The sequence below is a fragment of the Notothenia rossii genome (assembly GCF_949606895.1).
Source record: "Notothenia rossii genome assembly, chromosome: 8".
NCBI classification, from domain to species: domain Eukaryota; kingdom Metazoa; phylum Chordata; class Actinopteri; order Perciformes; family Nototheniidae; genus Notothenia; species Notothenia rossii.
This window is the reverse complement of record NC_136906.1, coordinates 58,546,025-58,572,046: the sequence shown is the minus strand read 5'-3', so window position 1 is coordinate 58,572,046 and position 26,022 is coordinate 58,546,025. Positions and strand designations below refer to the sequence as shown.

General features: G+C 39.2%; 2 protein-coding genes across 2 annotated transcripts; one reads left to right on the top strand and one right to left on the bottom strand.

The window, feature by feature from the left end:
* Positions 1-9,884: 9,884 nt before the first annotated feature.
* LOC307016439 (NF-kappa-B inhibitor alpha-like) lies at positions 9,885-12,538 on the top strand. Its single transcript, XM_079645558.1, has 6 exons — positions 9,885-10,187; positions 10,977-11,082; positions 11,201-11,408; positions 11,502-11,590; positions 11,703-11,963; positions 12,071-12,538. Exons 1-6 carry the CDS (start codon positions 9,955-9,957, stop codon positions 12,098-12,100), a joined length of 927 nt encoding a protein of 308 aa, XP_079501684.1. The 5' UTR covers positions 9,885-9,954; the 3' UTR covers positions 12,101-12,538.
* A 1,301-nt stretch (positions 12,539-13,839) lies between these two features.
* LOC307017417 (proteasome subunit alpha type-6) lies at positions 13,840-20,674 on the bottom strand. The gene is made up of 7 exons (XM_079647011.1): positions 20,488-20,674; positions 19,603-19,697; positions 19,012-19,093; positions 18,228-18,383; positions 17,959-18,137; positions 17,694-17,788; positions 13,840-14,036 (listed from the first exon to the last, which is right to left on the bottom strand). Exons 1-7 carry the CDS (start codon positions 20,561-20,563, stop codon positions 13,979-13,981), a joined length of 741 nt encoding a protein of 246 aa, XP_079503137.1. The 5' UTR covers positions 20,564-20,674; the 3' UTR covers positions 13,840-13,978.
* Between the last annotated feature and the right edge of the window lie 5,348 nt (positions 20,675-26,022).

Below are 26,022 nucleotides of genomic sequence, written 5' to 3'. Positions count from 1 at the left end.
TCTTTCACTCAATATTAGGCCTTTTGCAGCGCTTTGATTAAATAACAAAATAACATTCCTTTATTCCAGCACAGCATTCTTGTTTAAATGTTAAGTATGCCTTCTAGTCAAAACAATTAAATAATATAAAATCCTAAAAGGTCTGATTCAACTTTTTTGTAAAATAAATTCAGACGAGTAGAAAAATGAAATACATATTATGCCTAATTTGCATATTTAAACATAACATTGCTGAAAATGTGTAACACAAGACATTGTCTTAATATAAGTCAAACATAGGATGGTTTTGTGGTATGTATGATCAATTTAATAAAGTAGCTTTGTTGCTGGATTAGTCAGAAACAGAATTTTTTTGGCTGGTTATCCCATCAGCATTTTCCAGAAAGAGTAGTATATTCCAATAGAGATTGAGGTACTTGTACTTTACTTGAGCATTTACATTACTTATTCGGCAACATACAGGTAGATGGAGCTGCGATCCCATTGTCTGCAATCCACAGTACAACCACATGGGGGCGACATATACTTCGATAGGTGGTAGCTCTATAATGCTCAAAATTGAGTATAGGCCTATTCTAGTATTGCAACATCATCTTCATCAGCTTTATTTAAAGAGACTCTTGGTCCATTATTAAATGACATACAACACTCAAATATAAATAAAAAAAGGCAGTTATACCAATGTTTCCTCGGAGGTGACTGGTATCGTCTAGTACGAGGAATTTGACTTGGTGTCGTGGTGCATACATAAACGTAAAAAGAACATTTAAAAACACAGATAGAGAACTATTTTAAGAACACTATAATATTACATTACATTACATTACATTGCATTGCATTTAGCTGATGCTTGTATCCAAAGCGACTTACAATAAGTACATTCGACCAGGAAGATACAACCTGGAAGAAAACAGAATCATATACTGTACAGTAAGTACATCAGGTTTCATAGAGCCAAACATTTCAAGTGCTACTCAACTGGCTTTAGATAAGCCAGTCCTTCATTAGTATATAAGTGCTTTGTTAGCAATTCTATCGCTCGAAGTGGAGTCGAAAGAGATGAGTTTTCAGTCTGCGCCGGAAGATGTGTAAGCTTTCTGCTGTCCTGATGTCAATGGGGAGCTCATTCCACCATTTTGGAGCCAGGATAGCAAACCCACGTGTTTTTGCTGATGGGAACTTGGGTCCCCCTCGCAGTGCGGGTGCAGCGAGCTGTTTGGCTGATGCAGAGCGGAGTGCACGTGCTGGGGTGTACGGTTTAACCATGTCCTGGATGTAGGAAGGGCCAGATCCATTCGCAGCATGGTACGCAAGTCCCAGTGTCTTGAATTGGATTCTAGCAGTTATAACATTACAAAAAAGAAAACATATAGTAGCACTGAGACACGGATTTGAAAGCAGTATAATGACAGTTATGAGAAACATTCAATTGACAGATGATCAGATTTCTCAAGAGAGCATGGAACGTGTTGACTTGTGCATTACAAAACATTTCCCTTGCACTGCACCACCTTGGTTTTCTAAGCAGTATACGCAGACAGTCATTATAAGCAACCTGGAGCTTCTTGAGGCTCGTCTTCTTAAACTTGACCCACAAAGGGGCAGTATAGAGAGGAGTACAATAAGCTCTAAAGAGGTTCACCTTAACCTTATCTGAACACCAAGAGAATTTTCTAGCCAACATGTTAGCTTGTGTATACTGTAGACACGCCGCTGTCTATACATGTCATCATCCATCATCAGCCATTTCATCTGTAATGATGTGTCCCAGATACTTTGTTTTACAGCAAATAGACAGCACCTGTCCTGACAGATAGAATGTTGGAAAACCAAGGTTCTTATCTTATCAACAGAAATCATTCCTAGTATTGATAGGATAACTTCTTAAGGAACTGGATTTTTGGTTGGATGACTGGATATATGAATACAAGGGGGAATAAAAATACTTTTGATGATGAACATAAATGCTTTCTTGCTATAACAAGACACTTATGAGTAATGTGTTGCTGAATTTAAGTCTATAAGTTCAAATGTGTTGTCGACATAAGATAAAACAGGAAGCTGACTTTTGAATTGTTACACATGAGCTGACAGACCTGCTTAGAAATCCCAGAACGCAAAAATGAATATGAGAATATTAATTAGTGATAGATTTTTCTCAGTCGATTTGTGGCTTGTCTTGTAGCCTCATTATTTCCTTGCCAGTCAGAATCAATCACACTGCTGTAAGTGTGTCAGGAAACTTTGCTGGTCTCATTTTTATTTGGGGCAGTACAGTGTGCTAGCAGAAAGTGTGAGTTGGTTGTGGTTTATTTCATAACATTGAGCTTTTTTTAGTCTCACACAGTCCGGAGTGGAGACTGCTTCTTACACAATGGAGACCATTAATAAAGTTGTACACAGAGCAACGTAGGAGAACGAGAAGACACCTTACTTCCAACCACATGTTCAACTGGCCTGTTTTTCAAGTATCTCTGGAACGCTTTTTGATTTGTTTTTACTGCTTTGCATTTGCACTTACACAAGATTCCGCACTGTGATAACAATAGTCGCATTCATACCGCGGGACTTTCCCTGGTACTTTGGTTCTTTAGTTCCGTTAGTACCATTAATGTCGCGTTCACACCGCCGGAACTACTCAGTGCCGGGAACTCTTTTGGCCATTTTCAGTCCTTGCTAGAGAGGTGGTACGAACCTGGTGATAAAAGATTGCCAATTTCTATTCTATTTCTATTGGCTGGGTGAATTGCAAACCAAGCCCCGTTAGACTCAGAATTCTTTTTGTTAGGCAGTCATTTTTTTCCTCGCTACAAAACCACATCCACACCTGAGCGAGTAGTTTTTTTGTACTTTAAAGCAGTTATGACCACACGTACTACAACACCGGAGCGGTGGAATGATGAGGAAGTTTCGGTGCTTCTGGCAATTTACTCTGAGAATGGGATGCAGCAGCTTCTACAGAAAGCAGTTCCCAACTCCAAATGTTTTGAGCGATGTTCGCAAAAGCTACTTGAGCGGCGTGATGCCGTTATTGTTATGTCTTGACTGTGCAATAAAACAAACAAACTGGCGAAGCTTTATTTATTGTGTCCCACCCCAAATTTGCAGAATAGAAGAATGTGAGAGCAGACAGGTGTCGGTGGTTGAATTTATCTACAAGGTTGCAACCTTTTGCAGCAATGGCAGGGGCAGAAACACAAGTCTAACACACATAAACACAAGTAATTTATCATGTCATTTGTTTTAGATAAATAAGGGAAAAACACCAAACAACGGTTAATGTCCTTTCCAAAGTCAGCCTGAGGGGGTAATATATAATAAATACATAGAGATAAAGTCCATTGTTATAATGGGGTATTTTATTTGTAAATGACCCTTATAACCCAGCCTCATGTTGCACATGATTCTTGGCTTGGACATTTTGTTGGTTTGAGTCATTTGAGCTCGGATTCTAGTAGGGACATAAACACGTATCTTAGGAAGATATGAACTTCATCTTGGTGAAGTTGATGCTGAATTCACTATTTAGTAGATAATCATGTGACACTTTATCTTTGCTCTACGGTCTGTCTGCTGAGCCTACCTACCTACAGCGGGTGGGCTTTATACCCCCCCCCCCCCCCCCCCCCCTCGTGTAGTTCTTCTTCTCTCGGTTTTTTTTGTACTCGCCGTGAAGTGGTTTTGCGGCCTGCCAGTAAAACCAGAGAAGAAGAAGACGAAGTGACGTCAGCGTAATCTTGCCTCAGGGAAAGTACTGCGCTGTGAATGCGATTGGCACTAGCCCCCTGGCGGATTCAGTGCCGTGGCACTAAAGTACGGCAAGTCCTGCGGTGTGAAAGCGGCTAATGTGCTAGCAATGTACATCTTTGACCTCAAAACATACTTACGTAACCAGACCGCACACCCTATCTTTTTTTCTCTGAGATCTTTTTAGTCATGCAGTTTTGAAAATACAGTTTCATTTTGCTGTGACTTCATTGGAAACACTATGTATTCTTAGAATTCGATGATCTATCGATTCAATTCAATTCACCATGCTTTATTCGCATGAAAGTAACAAGTGTGTCCAAAGTGTCAGATAATAATAAATATACAATCTGAACGAAAATAACATTGTACAATTAAAAAATCAAGAAAATAGCAAAAACAACTATTCACATTTGCCTTGTCAATCTTTCGCAACAAACCCATTGGTTAGATTATCACATAAAGTGTTAAAGAGAGGAGATGCAAGTGAAGACTTGCTTCCTACACTTGAATGATCAATCAAAAAACATGATGAAGTGGGTCTCTGAAGCTTTTATCTCATATTCTTTGAACTAAGGCAGACTCCCTTGAATTTTCTAACTTGTTCAATATGCAGCAGCATGTATTTGAATTAGGGCCAAGTTAAAAGTGTTTGTAAATCCCCAACATTAGCAATCTGCATACCAATAAATGATATCCAAATTTCAACGATCATGTTTAACCCCTTAAGTCCATTACAGTCACAATCACCATATTCAAATCCCAATTAAAAACTCACCTGTTCAAATCTGCTTACTCACTGTCGTGCTCCCCATTATGTTTCATTTGTGTCCACTTGACTGTCTCCTCTATGATTTGCTGTTTGTGTTTTTATCATGTTCTGTTGCCTATTAGCGTTTTCTCTTTTTGTTTAACAAATTGTACGGTGTCCTTGGGTGTCATGAAAGGCGCCTAAAAATAAAATCTATTATTATTATTATTATAGAGCTCTTTGTATGTGCAGAGCCTGACAAAGATCCTGCATCCCTTGTGGCTCAACACTTTATTATCAACTTCATTTTGATTTTGATTTGAATGTCAAGTTCTGGTTTCAAGAAGAGTACAGAAGTGCTGGAACTATTTCTTGACTGTCTTGCTCTTTGTCGCTATCGCAATAAAACCACATATTTTCAAGCTTTTTAACACCTTTGTTGAATTGGACCGAGCCAGGTAGCTCTTCCCCTCTGTTTCCAGTCTTTTTGCTATGCTAAGCCTGAGAGTATCATTGCCCTTTTTGTGTAGCTTTAAGGATGTAAACAAGAGAATTTCCCTCCAAAAACTCAAACTATTCATTCAAAGAAACTCAGGAATGTCAGACTTTTACAAAAAAATATATGTATAGATTACACAAGGTTTGAAATATGCTCTTATTATAGTTTAGATGAACCAACCCGTTCGTGTTTTTTTCATGCTACTATAAGACTTAACCAAAAATCCTAAACCTTATAGTGACCATGAGAAATACCTGGTGGCAGTAGGAAAACAGATCATATTGCAAACACATAATCCGTGTGTGCCTTTGTGTAGGTGTGTTTGTGTGTATAACACCATGGGAATGCCTGGGGAGAGAAATAAAGGTATTACCCCTGCTCAGTAAAACACCTACGTTTACCCGAAATAATATGCATTTGCACATTCAGCGTGAAACCGAGGCAACGAAGGGGAGGACCTCACCTCAGTTTGAAAGTTTCAATCAAGCTTAGGCAAAAGTACAATTTTGAAACACAATTTTCCCACCACAAAATCGCAAAACCATTGAATGCCATTGAAAGGGAACAGCTATTTTATTTGTACAGAGTTTTGTGTTTGTTCTTGGAAACACACTTTATTAATGGCCTTCCTTGTACTTTTATCCATGCTACATATTGAATGAGATCATGGGACTAGGTCACAAAAATAAAGGGCACACACACTATGACTTCCATTCATGTCATCTCCTCATGTAAAGCAGAACAAATGCGAATTAAAAGGCATGCTAATATAATTATACCAGATAACAATCACATTAACTGTTATCTTTTCCTAAAGTATGGCTGTGGTGAAAATCCCTCTGACAAATAGACCTGACTCATATCCTCAAACAGCAAGCATGCCTACCCATTATTTAATGCAAATCATAGGAAACAGCAATGTGTGAACATGTCATAGTAAAATACACATTATTTCACCAAGCCACACGTAGTGAAAACATAGTGGTTGAAGTTTGTGTAAAATCTTGGTGTGCATTGAGTGATTACTGTAACAATGGAGTTATCGCTTCCTTCTGTAACAGGAGGGAAGTAGTCATGAATGACACGGGGACATCTGGGAACCTGAAGCTATATTTAGACAGCTGAGTCGTAAGCAGATCAAGAATACAAACTGCTGACCTTTAAATTACAGATTTAAAATGTTATCACCTGAATGTGTGCCTTACACAGTGTGTGACCCTTTAACATGTGTCTAAACAAAAGATATATCATTTAAGGGAGAATTTTAGAAAGATAGTTCTATGTTAAAATGTGCTTTCCTTTCACTTGATGATAAAATCAATATCTATTGTCTGTATGCTAGTCATGTCAGAGACAGGGTGCTAGTAGCTTAAAGACTGGAAGCATGTGGAAACGGCTAACGTTATCAGCCCTCTATGTAACATTGCAAAAACTTTAGTTTGGTCGGTACAAAAAGGGACAAGTAAGATACAGGCTTGCATGATAATGAAGAAATTAGAGCTAGGAAGCTATGATAGCTTAGAAACCGAAAGCAGTGAAAAAAAGCTATCCAGCTCTGTAAAATAATTACAATAATAATACACATACCAGCACTTCTTAAACCCCAGTAATACATTATATCACTAATGGTTTAATCTTTACTCAAAAAGGCACAAGTGAAATCAGTATGCTAATTGGATATGAATATAGGCTAGATGGAGGTGGCTGAAAACTTAGCAGCTGAAAACTGTAACCAGGCAGAAACAGCTGGCTGAACTCTTTTAGTAGTTTAACAATATGCCTTCATACTTCACAAGATCACATATTCTGTTCATATTGAAAGTTAAACAAAGTAGATATGTGATATATGGTGCTTGTATTATTTCTTCCCATTCACAGAGCCAGGCTAGCTGTGTCACCCTGCGTAGGCCTACTATTTTAATGCTAGGCTAAGCTAATTGTCTCCAGGCTGTAGCTCCATAATTAGGCTACAGTATATCAATCTTCTAATCTAATTCTCGACAAAAGTGAATAAGCATATTATGTCCAAAACTGTCAAACTATTCCCTGAAAAGTGTAAGTGCCTTCCAGAAATTACAAGTGTTTCAGTTTAACAATTTAACCATGATGTCATTTAAGTATTATTAATGCTTTATTTTACTTCCTCATCATCAGTATGTTAACCTGATGATAAACCCTTGCTAAATAATTTTTAAAAAACTGAAATGCCATTTACTTCCTGAAAACAAATAATGTCATTATGTTATTTGGTTGGTGTTATTATGAATTCAGTTACCAGTTTATTGTGTACAGGTAAAAAATATCCAACCAAATGCAACGATTCAGTCTAATACAACAGCTCTGTATCAAATCATACTCATTATGGCTATAATGTTCAATTTTTTGATTTGTTTTTGTTTATTCAAATAATGGTCACTTACTTAGGCTGCCGTTGCATTAAGCTGATGGGATTAGTAAGGATATTTCCTCAGTTTATTTCAATGAGGGTGGACGTAGCAACAGCATACAATTGACCAACAACACTGGCTACAAACTCCAAAGTCGTCATACATTTGAATCAACACTAAATGTCTGAACAGAAAACTTAACATAACCCTCTTGATTAAAGATCTGCTGTGTTAGATGGCATAGTTTTTCCTTATTAATAAACTGGCAGTGTACCAGCAAAGCATAACAGCCTTAGATCCCAAATGAGGGTGAGGTTGGTGTTAGCTGATCAATACAGTAAAGGGGAGAGTTTCATGACTTTAGCACTTCACCAACAGGGTGTAATGCCGCCTGAGGTTAACACTGACGCAGATAAGTGGTACTTTTCCATCACACAGACAGAGGGCAATGTACAGCACTTGACACTGAACTGGTTTCTCAGCAGTTGTTGTCCATAGCAACTTGCTGTAAACACAAGTCAAGTGCAGACATGAAGACTTGCACAAAAAAGAAAATCTCAACGATGTTAAGTGGAAGTCCCAGTATTTCCTGTGGGGGGTAAATATCTGGCCATATACACACAAGCACGCAATCTTAGCAACAAGATAAAAAAAAGGAATAGTTTGTACTAAGATGCCTCCTTGCCTCAGATTAAAGTACGTTTGGAATTCAACAAATCAGTCTGATGTGACGCATTCATGGACATAGAGATAAGTAGGCTGCATTTGAAGTGACATCACATGACATCAGAGACATACTGGGAGTGTATTTGCCTGGGTATCGCCCCATAGAGGTGTGATTATGGCACTGCTATTGAATACCGTTGCTATGTAATCACCAAGCCTACCTTTACTATGTAAACAAAAGCAATCCTGGGAGTTTTTTTATTTTAAATGTCAGGGCAGCACAGACAGGTAGCTCTGTCACGCACTTTGCTATAATGTTGTGCAACAGAAAGGAAATTCCTCCTTAAGACTTGCCTCAAAGCAACTAGGACAAAAGGCAAATTAGGTAACAGGAATAAGGAAAGTCACCGTTAAAACAGGAACATATTGAAAATTCCTATCAAATCTCATGCATTTTCTCAATAAAAAAGTGTTTTACGGGATTTGTGTGCAGACATTCATCTCCATGAGGGTGTTATTTATGATGTGCAATGCTAGACGGGTAAATCCAGAACATTGTATTGTGGAACATGCAGTGTTGGTTTCATAAGGGAGTCTCCACGAGGAAACATAAATTATTCCCCCTCTTCTCCATGTGATGCGTAAATTCACATTCTAGTGTGCAGACACAAGTTTTGAAATACTGGCAGCTTTCTTTCTCTTACCATGTTGTGTGAATTATATTGTGTGTTCACCACATGCACTATTGTCATTTATGCAAATCCTATACATATACTGGTCACATATTTTCTGTTAGAAAATAATTTGCCTCAGGACAAAGGGACGCTGTTCTGTGCCATATCTAATCATAATAATGATATTATTTGGTTGCATGTTCCAAAATCACCCCAATTATGTCATGCTTTTCTTACTAATCTAAGAGACAGATAAAAAACAATGCCCGTTAACTTATTTTATCCTTATTTAAAATAATTGTATTCATGTTTTCAATGTATTCATTTAAGTTGACTTACAGTTTATAAATGACCCCTTTATTTTTTTATATATTTACTTTTTATCAAATGTAAATAAATATGAAGATGCTGATGCTTGTGTTGACTGTATTGTATGATTGCACAATCATACAATACATTGAATTGAAGGAAATAAAACATAAAATAAAAAAGCTTTTCATGCCTTTGGAGACTGTAAAAGTATTTAATGGTGACAAAGAATGCAAATAACAAAGGCCAACATTTTTGTTAAATAACATGTATTGCTTACATTTAGTGATATGAGACTGTCGTTACATATAAATATGCTTTACAAGTAAAGTTAATTTTATTTTGTTAGGACAGCCACAGTTATATTTTAACCCAATGTGGTAAATAGTGGGCCATAGTTCATATTCAGTGTAAATAGTGAACTGAATTTACTATTGGAAACTTTTCTCTTTTTAAAACAAGTTTAAATTAGCCAAATCAGGCCAAAAGTAAGTCAATGGAAACTATATTTAAAAAGTAATTCTAATTTGGTTAGCCACCTAAATTAGATAATTCCCCCAACGCAGAAGGGAATTCTTGAAGAACCTTTTAGGGGCTGTCTCCCTCTCATTCATACCCATGGTGTATCATTCATTGGCACAAAAAACGACATGTCCCCTAACCTACATCACAGGTGAAAATGGTGTCTAATAGGAAACTACAGGTTTTCATTCTGAGTCTTTAGGGGGGGATTTTTCTTACAAAAGCACAAGCCCTGTGTGATTTCCCTTGCTTTTTCTAAGATAAGTCAATTGGAAATCCCCACTGAAGCCCCGCCCCGACCGAATTGCACAAAACCGAGTGCGCCTCCTTCAGCGGCACCACTCTTCCCTGACCTTTGGACATAACGGAGCTGTGTCTTCTGACAGTCGCAAAGTAAACATGGACATTCACAGAGTTTTGAACCACAACCAAATGGATTATAACTTCGACAACACGGAGCCCAAGCACGGCAAAATGCTGCCGTGCCAGGAGGACCGTTTTGACAGCGGCCTGGATTCCATGAAGGAGGACGAGCTGGTGAGCGACTTCGAGGGGATGTCTGTACACACAAGCGAGGAGATCCAACAGGAATACGAGCCGTGGAGAACTGCAGTGACCGAGGATGGTGACACGTAAGTTCTTTTTTCTGTAGATTATTAATTATGCAAGTACGCATTTCTTCTCTGTGCTTACATCAAGTCAGAGTTTTCCAATCGAACGCAGCAGTTTAAACTTCATGCATTGGAAAAGCTGCAAAAGGAAGCATGAAATTCTCGAAAGTTGCACAAAAATTAGAGGCCTTTAAAAGTGTATGCAGCAAAGCGCGTACCCTATGCGTGCGTGCATGCGTGTGTGTGTGTGCGTGTGTGTGTGTGTGTGTGTGTGTGTGTGTGTGTGTGTGTGTGTGTGTGTGTGTGTGTGTGTGTGTGTGTGTGTGTGTGTGTGTGTGTGTGTGTGTGTGTGTGTGTGTGTGTGTGTGTGTGTGTGTGTGTGTGTGTGTGTGTGTGTGTGTGTGTGTGTGTGTGTGTGTGTGTGTGTGTGTGTGTGTGTGTGTGTGTGTGTGTGTGTGTGTGTGTGTGTGTGTGTGTGTGTGTGTGTGTGTGTGTGTGTGTGTGTGTGTGAGTGTGAGTGAGAGTGTGTTCTTTGGCTGAGAGCGAAGTCTGGGCGGTGCTAAAGTCCGCTGTGCGCGTTCAGGAAAGTCCCTGGCGCTCTGCCAGGAACTGATAAAGCATCAGATGTTTCAAGCCACAACTGGTGGAAATAACCCGACAAAACTCCATTCTTGCGAAACCATCCACTGCTGGCACTTTGTTCTTTCTCATTTGGCTGAAACCACTTCCTCTGAGCGTACATTTCTTGATTTTATTTTACAAAATGTACTATTTTAACTAACCAATCTCTCTTTTGTTCTGTACCCACAGGCTTCTTCACTTGGCCATCATTCATGAATCCACAGAACATGCATATCAGATTATCAAGCTGTCTCACAATCACCCCTTCCTCAAAGCACAGAACCACCAGAGACAGGTAAATTCAAAATGATTGATCACCAGCTGAACACAAACACTCCTTATCACACACACACATTCCCTTTTTTAAAGTCAAGATAATGATGAAACCTAACTTGTAAATGTGATTTCTGCAGACTGCTCTCCACCTGGCAGTGATCACCGAGCAGCCTCAGTTAGTGGAGCGGCTCCTGAAGGCCGGATGTGACCCGTGTGTGGCCGACGACAGCGGCAACACGGCGCTGCACATCGCCTGCAAGAGGGGCTCTCTCGCCTGCTTCGGGGTCATCACACAGAACTGCCAACGCCAAATCGCCTCCATGGTTTCCTTCCCCAACTACAATGGTAAGTTCAAATAGAACCCTAAAAGACACATTTATAATTGTTCACTTAAGCAGTTCTTGAATTGGTTAACGAAATGTTCTCTCCTCTTCACAGGACATAACTGTCTCCACATGGCGTCCATTAACGGCTACATTTCATTGGTTGAAAGCCTTGTTCAGCTGGGAGCAGATATTAACGCACAGGTAGGTTTCATTAGCACTAAAGGAAGCAAGTTTTGAAGATGGTTTTCTTCAGGAAAAACTCACAAAGAAGCACAAAAAATCTAACTTTTTTTCTCTATGTTGTTTCTTTCAGGAACAATGCAGTGGTCGTACGTCGCTTCACTTGGCGGTGGATCTCCAGAACCCCGCTCTGGTCCGCCGCCTCCTTGAACTCGGCGCCGATGTTAACTGCTTAAACTACGGAGGTTTCACACCCTACCACCTCACATATGGGCGCCACAACGAAGAGATCCGCAGCCAGCTTTACGAGAAAACGGCACAATACCTGAGGGAACTGCCCGAAAGTGAATCAGAAGCGAGCGATATGGAGGATCTGGACACATCGGAAGATGAGGTACGTTTCTGAATCAGGCTCCTCAGAGGATATACCACCTGAAGATTTCATATAATGTTGTCTTCAACAGAATGGGTTCCTAACGTCTTTTTTTTTCTTTCCCACAGTTGTACGATGACATAAAGTTTGGAAAGTAAACTTCCCGTCCGATCAGTGGTGAGAACCACAAGTGAAGCTGCTACTGGGTCACCCAGCCACGCCACCACCCCCTCCCTCCCTCCCCCCCCAAAAACGAGGGACAAATCAACTCCCCGTCCAGGCCCATATCCAAAAAGCCTGGTCCCGGGATCAAAAGAACATGGATGGAGACGGCGAACGATTGGTCCGGTCGAGCCCGGTCCGGTCGAGCCCGGTCCGGATCGCAGAACGATCTGCGCCCAAAACACAGCGCGACCACGTCCTCCATATTTTTCTTACTGTATAAATATATACCAATGTGTATATTCCAGACGAGACTTGTGTAATATATTGTAAATACAGAGATATTATTTTTGTACCTGTACATAATGTTGTGTGAATTTAAACACTATTTACAAGAAAATGTTCCGAATAAAAAATAATTTTATGAATATAAACAGCTATGTCTGGTTTGATTTCCTTCCACGGGGTTTCCACATTGTCAAAAATAAGTACAATTTCTCCCTTGCACAAAAGTGACGAGATAAGAGTCATCACCCAGACTTGAGAAAGACACAGAACATTCACACTTTGAAACAGTCTGGGATTTCCTTGTTGGGGCGAGGTCACTGTGCCTGAGTCAGCACGTTGAAAGTCCCTGGGCGGCATAAGAGGAACATAATGTGCTTAAATATTCCACCCTTACTGCTGAATAGCAGTCGGAACTTGCTAAAAAAGTACACAGGAACTTTAGTGAGTAGGAAGTGTCTTTTACAGAGATGGGAAATTAGCCAGATATATAACTGCTGTGTCACAACCACCAGGAAACTTTGCAGGGTAGTACAAGATGTCCCAGTCTGCTGATAGATCTGCGCATGATAGCTGGGGAAGTTTTCTGAAATTACCATAACTATAACCAGGAACAAGCTCTAATTCCCACTATGAAGTTAAACTGGAGCCAGCGCTTATCCCAAAATGTCCCCGAGTGATTAGGTTTAATAGCAGTGCGTACTGTCTATAGCCTGTAATTGTCTTCATGGTTGTAAACATTAACCAGGTTGTAGACCTGAGGACTGCAGGGGGGGATTCCAAGGACTTTTTAAAGTTAATTAAGGACAGGGGGAAAATACCTAGGAGACTTTAAACAAGTTTAAGAAAATGACAACTATTTTAACTGATTTTCTGATTTAAGAAAAAGCTACTAATAGAGAGGTTGGAATTAGTCCAAATGTGGGTGAAAATGTGTGATCATCAGTTCTAGTCACATGTGTTGATGACAAATCCTTTAAAATACTGAGCTGGAAGGGGTCATTGACTAGAATACTCAGCCAGTTCCCCCCCTGACACTCACCAAATGTCAGCTTGGTCAAAACCAGTTAGAGGGGGAAAACATTTTCCCTTAGCAAAAGAGAAACTACTCGTATGATACATCCGGTGGGGGGTTGAAGTATGCTATTTCTGACAAGCGACATCTGCGTAATAAAAGCAAAAATGTAGACACAATTAGGTCAAATCAGGTCTACATCACCGTGTAGTAAAAGAACCTCTCCACAGCACCTCGGCATGTCATGTGATTCTTGTGCAGAGCCACAACAGGAAGCTCAGAGGTAAAGTCTGCACAATCTCATGTTCCAGTAAACGACTACTTGATACATTAAAACAAAGCTCAGGAGTTTAACATCGAACATACTCATATTTACTTTGACATGAAATGCAAACAGCTCTGTGTGCAAAACAAGTAGGAATACAAAGACAATGGTTACTCGAAAAACTTTTTTTTTTATTGTTGAATGAAACAGTGGGGGTAAATGTACAGCAAACAAAGATAGCCTCCACCTGGGAACTGTATATCCCATCATGTTCTAACTTAAGCCAACAGGGGACATGTCTCTGCTCGATCAGTCCCGCTCGGCCAAAGCCATCAGGTGGACGTCCACCTCCCCCTCCGTCAGAATCCTGCAGAAACACACAGGGGCATGATTCTGATATCAAACATGTATTTCAACCACAATTAGCAACATGAATTAAGGAGTTAAATGACTGTCAGAAAAGGGGTGTTTATTGCTTTTCTTGGCATCAATGAAAGTGTCCGGATTGTTAAAGGGTTGATTTAATAATGGGGCGATTTGAGTACACCCACTTATGCTGTTGGTAGTTAAAATCTGCGTTTACAGTTATAAAGCAAACAATTATTTTTTCTTTCACCTGGTAAAATGCATATTTATTGTAATTTACAAAACAGTAATTTACAACAAACGTAACTAATACTTACAACTAATAATATAATTTAAAAGGGGAATAAATGGCAGATCGATCGATAATAAAAAATAATTGATTAAAGTAGAAAAAGGAAAAATGTAGTTTCCCAATAGCATATACAGTGGGGCAAAAAAGTATTTAGTCAGCCACCAATTGTGCAAGTTCTCCAACTTAAAAAGGATGAGAGAGGCCTGTAATTTTCATCCTAGGTATACCTCAACTATGAGAGACAAAATGAGAAAAAAAAAAAATCCAGAAGATTACATTGTCTGATTTTTAAAGAATTTATTTGCAAATGATGGTGGAAAGTAAGTATTTGGTCAATAACAAAAATTCCTCTCAATACTTTCTTATATACCCTTTGTTGGCAATGACAGAGGTCAAACGTTTTCTGTAAGTCTTCACAAGGTTTTCACACACTGTTGCTGGTATTTTGGCCCATTCCTCCATGCAGATCTCCTCTAGAGCAGTGATGTTTTGGGGCTGTCGCTGGGCAACACGGACTTTCAACTCCCTCCAAAGATTTTCTATGGGGTTGAGATCTGGAGACTGACTAGACCACTCCAGGACCTTGAAATGCTTCTTACGAAGCCACTCCTTCGTTGCCCGGGCGGTGTGTTTGGGATCATTGTCATGCTGAAAGACCCAGCCACGTTTCATCTTCAATGCCCTTGCTGATGGAAGGAGGTTGTCACTCAAAATCTCACAATACATGGCCACATTCATTCTTTCCTTTACACGGATCAGTCGTCCTGGTCCCTTTGCAGAAAAACAGCCCCAAAGCATGATGTTTCCACCCCCATGTTTCACAGTAGGTATGGTGTTCTTTGGATGCAACTCAGCATTCTTTCTCCTCGAAACACATCTAGTTGAGTTTTTACCAAAAAGTTCTATTTTGGTTTCATCTGACATTCTCCCAATCCTCTTCTGGATCATTCTAAATGCTCTCTAGCAAACTTCAGATGGGCCTGGACATGTACTGGCTTAAGCAGGGGGACACGTCTGGCACTGCAGGATTTGAGTCCCTGGCGGCGTAGTGTGTTACTGATGGTAGCCTTTGTTACTTTGGTCCCAGCTCTCAGCAGGTCATTGACTAGGTCCCCCCGTGTGGTTCTGGGATTTTTGCTCACCGTTCTTGTGATCATTTTGACCCCACGGGGTGAGATTTTGCGTGGAGCCCCAGATCGATGGAGATTATCAGTAGTCTTGTATGTCTTCCATTTTCTAATAATTGCTCCCACAGTTGATTTCTTCACAACAAGCTGCTTACCTATTGCAGATTCAGTCTTCCCAGCCTGGTGCAGGTCTACAATTTTGTTTCTGGTGTCCTTTGACAGCTCTTTGGTCTTGGCCATAGTGGAGTTTGGAGTGTGACTGTTTGAGGTTGTGGACAGGTGTCTTTTATACTGATAATGAGTTCAGTGCCATTAATGCAGTTAACAAGTGGAGGACAGAGGAGGCTCTTAAAGAAGAAGTTACAGGTCTGTGAGAGCCAGAAATCTTGTTTGTTTGTAGGTGACCAAATACTTATTTTCCACCATAATTTGCAAATAAATTCTTTAAAAATCAGACAATATGATTTTCTGGATTTTTTTTCCTCACTCACAATCAACTGTGGGAGCAATTATTATAAAATGGAAGACATACAAGACCACTGATAATCTCCCTCAATCTGGGGCTCCACGCAAGATCTCACCCTGTGGGGTCAAAATGATCACAAGAACGGTGAGCAAAAATCCCAGAACCACACGGGGGGACCTAGTCAATGACCTGCAGAGAACTGGGACCAAAGTAACGAAGGCTACCATCAGTAACACACTACGCCGCCAGGGACTGAAATCCTGCAGTGCTAGACGTGTCCCCCTGCTTAAGCCAGTACATGTCCAGGCCCGTCTGAAGTTTGCCAGAGAGCATTTAGATGATCCAGAAGAGGATTGGGAGAATGTCATATGGTCAGATGAAACCAAAATAGAACTTTTTGGTAAAAACTCAACTAGACGTGTTTGGAGGAGAAAGAATGCTGAGTTGCATCCAAAGAACACCATACCTACTGTGAAACATGGGGGTGGAAACATCATGCTTTGGGGCTGTTTTTCTGCAAAGGGAACAGGAAGACTGATCCGTGTAAAGGAAAGAATGAATGGGGCCATGTATCGTGAGATTTTGAGTGACAACCTCCTTCCATCAGCAAGGGCATTGAAGATGAAACGCGGCTGGGTCTTTCAGCATGACAATGATCCCAAACAAACCGCCCGGGCAAGGAAGGAGTGGCTTCGTAGGAAGTATTTCAAGGTCCTGGAGTGGCCTAGCCAGTCTCCAGATCTCAACCCCATAGAACATCTTTGGAGGGAGTTGAAAGTCCGTGTTGCCCAGCAACAGCCCCAAAACATCACTGCTCTAGAGGAGATCTGCATGGAGGAATGGGCCAAAATACCAGCAACAGTGTGTGAAAACCTTGTGAAGACTTACAGAAAACATTTGACCTCTGTCATTGCCAACAAAGGGTATATAACAAAGTATTGAGAAGAACTTTTTTTATTGACCAAATACTTATTTTCCACCATAACTTGCAAATAAATTCTTTAAAAATCAGACAATGTGATTTTCTGGATTTTTTTTTCTCATTTTGTCTCTCATAGTTGAGGTATACCTAGGATGAAAATTACAGGCCTCTCTCATCTTTTTAAGTGGGAGAACTTGCACAATTGGTGGCTGACTAAATACTTTTTTGCCCCACTGTATGTGGTTATTTAAATAACCATTAAAATGCTATTATACATTTTTTCCATGGAGCATATTCAATTGAAAATTTAATATAAACAATGTTACCGGATTTTCAATTTATGCAAGCAATATAAAAATTGCATTTAAATTGTGCTGAAAGAATAATTCAACATTTAAAAAAATTAGGCTTCACTGACTTTTATTTAACATTACTGTACACAAGGCCATTCTTGATTTTCAAATTGGCTTTAACAACTGAAGTGTCCACTATACGTTGGGGTATAACTTTAAAATTCAATGTCAAATGCATTCATTTAATTGTAATTAATTGTTTATATTGCATTGCAATTTCATTCCAATATAGTCAATGCAAAAATGGGTTAAAAGCATTTTCATGTGTATTGCTCAAATAATAAGTATATATGTGGAAAATGATAATGCTGTTGCAGAATTACACATTTATTTTTCCAGTATAATTATGTTTGCTAAAGCAGTCTCCCTGAGAGTTTAGACGCTGAATGTGAGCTGTAATAACGGAAAACTTTTGGTTGATTGGTTTTCATATCATAATTATAACTCCAATAACATTTTAATTTTTTTATAAATCATTGTGCATTTTTGGTCTTTTACCTGAACTTGGGGTCCTGTAATGTGACAACTCCCACCTCCAGCTCGGAGGGCTTGAAGTCGATGGAGAGAACCGTCGACAGACAAGAGATTGCGGTCTGCAGGGAAAAAACAATGAGATAATTTTACATCCTAATAATAATTTGCTTAACATTCAAATAAATGCAAAATTAGAACCCGCAGCTGGAAAGCACCTCTGAGATTACTTTCACTTCCATGTTCCGCCCTTATCAACCTGTGTACCATCCTTTAAAGACTTTAGTCTCACCTCAATAGTTTGCTCAAAGGTCCAGTCCAGCTTCTTTTTTACTTTCTTCTCCAGGAAGCTGGTGGCTTCTGTCTGCTTCACTCCGGCGGCGGTGGCCTTGAAGCCACAGTAGTAGCCTGCGGGGTCGTTTTTGTAAACCTGGGGCCCGTGCTCATCATCGATGCCGATCATGATCATACCTGCAGGAGACAGCAATTGGCGTCAGAGTTTTACGCCTATAGATTTGCCAAAACACATCTTTACCCCCTCTAAATTTGAATAATACGTACAGCAGCCCAGTGGTCGCATCTCGGCGTTCTGCGTGTAGACTTGTGAGATGTCAGCGAGTCTCTTGCACAGCATGTCCACTGGAATTTCGTAACCGTACTTGTACTGCCAGTTGGCGGCCTCATAGCGAGCTCGCTGGACTTGGGACCTACTGTCAGCTGGAGGAGATAGAGGAGGTGGGACAAGTGGGCGATAAGTTAAAAGTGCTCATTTAACTGTCACTCAGTCATGTTGGTACTCCTAGAATCTATTTGCAATGTTGAAATGAGATCCACAGAAAGCTGATGGTGACGGTAGGAGTTCTTTGGAAAGAGGAAGCATTCTTAACAGTTAATGTTGTGACTGAGTATGATGTGAAATGATGCGCAACACTCGTCACTTTCAATTTGAACTGAAAATAATTGGAATTTTCAAAAGATATATTGGGTTTTAACTGGATTTCACAGATTACTTTCCGGGTATAATTAAAAACGACAGCATTTCTTGCTGCAAGGCATGCCCCCAACCTACTATTACTGTGACGAGTTTACACCAGGCAACTCTCCGAATGGTCACAAAATATGAAAAGTAACAGATTTGCTTCAAAGTGTTTAGGCTGAAATGGGTCGAATTTTCCTAAATCCAATTTTCCTACCTTTAATATTTAAAATAGACACCGATTTGTTGAAATCCTTTATGATTGATGATGATAAATCAAAAACCTGACTTAGTGTTAAATGCATGCACCAATCAAATAATCTCTGGTTGTGTCCCCTCTCAAAACACGACACAGCGTATTTTTCTTACCTGTCATCCCGGACATTACGCACCCAATATGGTCTGTTATTCTGAAAAGGTGCGTCACTGTGCCTGCATCCAGGAGCTTGTCCTGTTGTCAAGAAAGAAAATGTTTAAAATTAATAAATGTGGGACAGCTGCCTCATTATTTGGTTTCATTAATGCATCAAAAATATGTTTGAGACAAGGAGAAACATTAATAGATAGAAATATTACATGTAAAAAGACATACATGCTTTTTCATCTTCCGCCAATAAAAACAAAGTAAATGAAAATGATTTAAATTAATTACTAAAATATGACGAATAAACCTTTAAATTGTGAATACATGTACCAGTAGTTTAACTTCAGCAGAGACTCTGGTACATCAGAGCTTTTCACTTAGACAATAGATATATTGATCACGGACACAGGATATACATTTGCTCACAAATAAAGGATATCCAGCTTGCATAAAATATGCAATACTTTCCGATGTAAAGAGCTTTATAATGAATATATCTAAATCTCAGTATGGGTGTTGGCAGACTTTATTCACCACGGTTTAGAATGTTCACAGTGCTTCAACCGTGTGAAATCAAGCACCTGATAATAACTCACCGGTACTTTTTTCTGTGTTACGACGATTGCACAGTCCTTCCCCCTGATTGCTACTGATGTGAGTCCACCTTGGTTTATGGCCTTGAAAGCATATTCTGCAGGTTAACAGCAAAAGATGGTTTCTTAGATGTTGCATGATCATCTGACATCAGCGGAAATAATGTAATGGATTAATAAAAACAAGCACAGCGTTCAATTATGTTGTACTAAAGTCTATATGCACCAACACACACAGCAGTTTCCCTTCAGCAGTACAACAATGACTGTTAGGTTTCATCTGATTGGCCAGCATGACACAATCATTGACTTTTCACATCAACAAGCCCTGAACATGTGTAGAGTATATCCTATCACAATATAGGAGTATATCAGTATATCAGTTTCACAAGCTATAACTTAGCTGCAAACAGCAGAGAAAACTTATTGGTTCATATTTTGGGTGGACTTTCCCTTTAAGTCCAACTATCGCTCACCATATTTAAAACACAAACATGCTAAGGTTAATGTGTTTAAGACAGTTTAGCCAAATAAAAATATTTAAAAATAATTAAAAGCACCCTTAACATTTGACTCAATGGCATGTAAACGCAATGAATCAGCTCCCTAGGCTGCAGTGCTAAACATGCTAACTAGCATACTAGCCAGCTAGCTATTGTCAATTGCGCCTTTTGTTCAATTGAAGCATGAGTAAAACACAGGTACAAATAACAGGTTTCAAGTAACAAACACGACTTTAATGTTTCCATTTGATACCACTTTCACTTTTGCGCGGTGTCATTTATCAGCTAGAGGCCAGGCTAAACGAACCATGACAGAGCATTTAGCTAGCTAGCTAACAAGTGAGCTTGCCACCCGGCTTTTGTCTGGACAGATCCACATACTGACCGACTTGATAGAGCCTTCCTTCGGGAGAGAAGATGGTGATGTGTCGATCAAACCCTGCACTCGAGCCTCGAGACATTTTACAAGGTAAAGTTGGCCGAAAAGTTCGCCAAATGAATTTGCAAGCAGATTTTTACTTCATGCACAATGTTTTCCCCGGAAGTTGAACTGATGGTAACGGAACTACATCCGGTGTCAGCGGTCTGCTTCGTTACCATGGTGATAAAACACACGCTGTATCTGAAATGGTTTTGTTAATGCTTTTATCGCCCACTTCATTTTAAAGAAAATGATATTGCTTGACTACTTGACACTGACAGTTGTAAATATTACATACATTTCACATTTATGTTTTAAAAATAAAGTGTACTTTATGTTTAACTTCTCAACAGTAGCCTAAAATGTAAGAAGGCTACAATCAGCGCCATATAGATAGAATAGATATATAGATATATCGGATAGATCAGTCTATATGGCGCTGGCTACAATGAGCTACCCCTTTGGGGTACTAGCTTCAACATAAACATGCTATTTCCCTTAAATGCAATAGTAATAATATAAATAATAGAAAACATAGTTTTAAAATGAATATGTTGATTAAACTCAAGCAAAAATAAGGTCAGCTTTATCAAAGGTGCACGTACAGTTATTGCCAAGTATTATCAGAATATTGGAGAAAATTAAAAATATTTTTGATTTTGCAGATATATAATATATAATAAATAATGATATATAATACATTTTTAAAATGTCCTGTTTGTATAAAACAGTGGGCTACAAAACAGTACCTGCAAGTACATTGTAATGGGCCTATTGGGTACTTTCATGATGACTCGTGACGTTTTATTGCCAAGTGTCCCAGTAAGGTTCAGGGTATTTTATTTGTACCTGTAGGCAGATTTGGTTTGCAGTTAAAGGACACGGTATCCATTGTGACACACGCTTCAAAAAACACAGACAAGATAAACCGCCTTGAAATGGGTGACAGAGACCCAGCTTTCACAATACCTTGAGAGAATTATTCATTTTATTAAGTACAATTTTCCTGCTGTCAAAAAGCGTCCCATAAAAAGCGTCCCATAAAACCCCCCCGTACATGCTGACCCATAACCCGCATGGCTAACTAGAACATTACATGGAAAGGTGCCATCATTATTGTCATTAGTCACACCTGTGCTTCCCCTCCAATGACAAGTCAAAATACCTGCTGCGGAAATGGCTTTTATTACCTTTTATAGTCGTGTTAAGTGCCTGGCTCCATTGTTATATAATGTCAAATAACAGTAACAGTTTCAGTTACATGGTTATAATAGCTAACTATTTTGCTACTTTTCTCTAAAATAAGCAACTTCCTTTTACCTGCAATAGACGCCAACAAGATTTTCACCTAGCCTGCATAGGGAAGCTAAAATTGTAACTAATACAGTGACAAAATGCAAACATATCACATGTTCTTTTCCCTATCGCATTACCACCCCAGTGAATATATCTTTTAGATGAAACATGATCATGACTTTTTTTTTATTTTTTATTTTTTCTTTGTAACACAGATTACTAGATAAGTAGCCTATTAACTCCCCATTTCGTTGTCCCAGTAAATAAAGTATGCATGAGTTAGGGATTTTCCATGTCCCCAGGTAGCTGATGCAGCTGAATAGAGGGTGTTTGCTTCCTCTTTATTAGTTACTCACACATTTAGATAATGACAAGTATAATAAATGTGACTTTAAAACCTCCCAGCCATTCTCTGAAATATTCTTGAAAGTGTGAAGCAAAGAGTACTTTGGTATTTCATGAGTGTGGTATAATGGTTAGTGAAAGTCTGCAATGCCAACAGGTGTTGTATCAAACTATTTTTTATTTATAACAAAAAGTCCCTGTCTGTGATTTCCTCATCCTTATCTTAATATTTGTAGTAGTTTGTGAAAAACTCATAGAGAGACATGCATGGGAGTGATCTTATTTAACTAATGATTCACATGTTAACAGGAAATATCACAATACACTTAAAAGGGTATATTTTTCAAACAAGTGGTCATCTAAAATGAATGCAAAATCCAGTATTGCAAAATGTTTGTTCTGCACAACCAAAACTATTTACTGTTACTACACAGTTCTAAAGAAGAATAAACACAATAACTTCCAACATGGATTTTGCCATTTTAAAATAGGTAGTGTTAAAGGCAGTCCTAATATGCTCATCGTCATGTTCATATTTACATTTTGTGCCTGTACTGTGACATGTTTCCTGCTTTAATGTTCATAGGTCAAGGTCTTTATTTTTTCTCATACTGCCTGTGCTGCAACACGTCTTTTCACCCTCTGTCTGAGAAACTCCCTCTGGCGGGATTTTAGCCTTTGCATACCATTTACATGCACAAAAAACATTATAACACAGTACAGGGAAGGGAAAACCCAAATGACATAATAGGGCTTCTTTAATACATCCATTCATTGCATGAGTTGAGTGGTTGATGAAAAATATCTATCTATCCAAGTTAAATAAATGGCCTTACGGCAACTCAATAAAATGCTGTGTTGCTACATCATCAGAACCCGGTGGCGAACCGTCAGGGCCCTCAAGGTATTCAGAGAATACCCTGGAACACTCAGATAAAACAAACAATTTAATTATATGAATAAAATGTAATAAAAAATATATAAAATGAATAAATGAGAATGGTATCTGTGTTGTTGATCTGTAATATTACAGTGTTACGTTGATTTATTTGTCCTTCTCGGACCATGCACTACGCATTTCAGTGTTTTTGTGTTAGAAAAGAAAGCAACCAATCAGATCTTGTTCTCGGTCTCTGGGTAGAATATCCTTCAACCAAGGTATTCGGTATCCTTGATAGAATGCCCTGGCCGTTGCACTGAATGAGAGCGTACGTTAGGACCGACAGTTTGATCAACCAATCATATATTGATTTGTAGCCAATGGGCGTATTCTTTCAGAGTTTCCCTCGGTTCCAGGGTACTCTAGAAGGCCCGCTAGTTAACTGGCTTGAGACAGAGGATCTAGATGAATGCGGCGGGGGGTGTGTGTGTCTACAGAAGGTCCAGTTGTGATAGACACGGTTAGCCACTGTCAGAACCCATTGATATTTTACCTAGACAGCAAAACCCCCCTCCCATGCAGATGCATCCCCGCACTTTCACTTTCCTCCCTCTTTTTGTACTCTTCCCCACCTCTGTTCTCTCTCCTACGCCTTCTGTTGTTGCTATACAACAAGCACAGCTCATTCATTTTCACACTGTATTCACAACTGAAAACCAGAAAGACCCCCACCCCCGGGTCCAATACTAGAGGCGTGGGACTTCATTCTAGGGTGCGTGGGGGGGATCTCCACCATTTATATAAAGACATGTAAAGACATTGCAAAAGCCACATTCTGGCTAATGTTTTCCAAGCACAGAAGTTTAGACGTTAGGCAATAAGGGAAACAAGTTTGTTGAGGCCTTCCTCTGCAATCCCTCATCAATTAAAATGAACCACATTAGTTTTGACTCATTTTCCATACAACATTTTTAACAGCTTTTTCTTTTTAAATTAGACGGTATTTTAATTTTCCCGAGCATATAAGTGTGAACCCATCTTTTGTATGTGATTTTCTGTACAAACCCTTTACTAAGCTTACATTTCTTTTTAAAGAAAACCATGAAAATAATCTAATTTATCTCACAAAAAGATTAAATTCATCATGTTCAGCACGCATGAAGCAAACAGTTTCTTAGAACCTGAATGCAGTGAGCAGCTTCTGTGAACAGCTTATCTAAAATGAGCTAGTGTGATGTTAATGTGATATAAGTCCCCTGAGCGTGCGTGACAACAACGCTGTGGGCTCACTTCCTTGTGCAAGAAACATGTTCCTTAGAATTTGCAATGCTGTTCCTTCTAAATTATCTAGTGGTTTGTCCAGTTGAAAACAGTCCCATGGTTGCACAGTAGCCTCAAGGTGTGTTGCAGTTAGTGGTGTTTTATTTAAATCATCCCGATTCTTTGCAAACCTGTTGGCGTGTAAAGCCCTTTGATATATTGTTACTCAAAGCTCTCTATATACTATTAGCAAGATCTCTGTCAAGCTTAGCCAATATTGACACATTCATTGCATTTATTGTCATATTCTCTTTGTGATATGTTGTTTTCCTTTTTTTTGGTATCCTTTAAAGCGGCATTGAATCAATGAAAAATGATTGAAGGAGATTCCACTGTTGAATCTGCATTTGTAGAACAGCCAAAAGGAACTAGTTCTATGAAATGACCTGTGATTTGCCAAAGTCTCCCATCACAGGCAAGATTTTCTAAAGCCTGGTTGGGAGAAATTCAACCTTTATGCAACCTAAATAACAATGTGCTGGAAGGTAATTAGGATATTTCTTTCCCCAATGATGCGCCCACAAATCTGCCCACTCCAGCATTAATGCTCAAATCAATTCTACTTCTACAAAGTGAGAGAAACAAAATAGAATATTGTCATTCAGGATTGGTTGCATGGCATTAAGACAAAACAAATACATTGATGTGACATACGAGTTGTAAGCATACCTGTCTGTACCGACTACTCAGGGAAAGATCAGAGAATTTAAATGAATGTCTGTATTTATGTATAATTTGCCGAGACTTGGGTAATGTATGTATGTGTATGTGAGCAATAACGTGTAGATTTGAGTGGACAGTAAATCTCCATGTTTGTTATATATTTCTTGAATAAATAAAAAGTTCAAAGAATACAAATCAATATCAGATTCCTCCTTCACATGACTCCATTTACTTGCTTGGCAATAACATGCAATCTGTGTATGGATAAGGAGAAACACATGCTAATGCAAGGTGTGAATGCATGCAGGACACACTGTGATCCAAACCACGCTGCTTGACCACATCTGGAGGAGGTCTGGCTAGCATTATGATAGTATCTCAGCCAGGTGTAAATGCATCGTGAACAGTGTGACCACATTCTTAGGAAACAAATCCAGCTAGTTGAAGGTCACTTAACTCCACCTCTTTTTGCCTGTAAAAAAGTAAAAATACTATAAGCAACGTGTTAGGCAAGTCTAAACATGTTGGATAGTGGTTTAAAATAAATGTAATTGCATTTCTTGATCTGGAATGTGGCAGCCCTGCATCACTAATTTGAACGAGATTACAATGAAGGCAAAACTGATTTATTAATAGCTGATGTTACACAAAGGCCTTTGGATTAGATGACATAATCTAGATAATGTATCCAGTCCCTTATGACATTTTATTAAACCAGGAGTGAAACGAAAATAAAATGAATGCAGATTTAATATTTAAAACAATCAAGTATTGCACTTTCATAAAGTCGAGGGACTTCAGAGAGAGATAAAATGGAATGAAAACAGTAAAAATCCACGCAGTAGAGGCTGAGATATGCTGACCTGGGGCAAACTCCAGCAACTGTGGTTCCTGCAATTCCCATAATGCACCTCAATAAGGATCTCTCCCTAGACCCTCTCTGCCAAATATATGCTCCCTTTTAATAAACCACCAAACACCAGTTTATAAAGCAG

What these genes read in the sequence shown, in the direction of transcription:
- LOC307016439 (XM_079645558.1), top strand. Translation starts at nt 9,955, where the DNA reads ATGGACATTCACAGAGTTTTGAACCACAACCAAATGGATTATAACTTC. An exon ending in TTCCTTCCCCAACTACAATG is followed by an intron (nt 11,409 to 11,501) that starts GTAAGTTCAAAT and finishes TCCTCTTCACAG; the next exon opens with GACATAACTGTCTCCACATG. An exon ending in TGGACACATCGGAAGATGAG is followed by an intron (nt 11,964 to 12,070) that starts GTACGTTTCTGA and finishes TCTTTCCCACAG; the next exon opens with TTGTACGATGACATAAAGTT.
- LOC307017417 (XM_079647011.1), bottom strand. Translation starts at nt 20,563, where the DNA reads ATGTCTCGAGGCTCGAGTGCAGGGTTTGATCGACACATCACCATCTTC. An exon ending in CGTAATGTCCGGGATGACAG is followed by an intron (nt 18,384 to 19,011) that starts GTAAGAAAAATA and finishes TATCTCCTCCAG; the next exon opens with CTGACAGTAGGTCCCAAGTC. An exon ending in CCTTTGAGCAAACTATTGAG is followed by an intron (nt 17,789 to 17,958) that starts GTGAGACTAAAG and finishes TTTTCCCTGCAG; the next exon opens with ACCGCAATCTCTTGTCTGTC.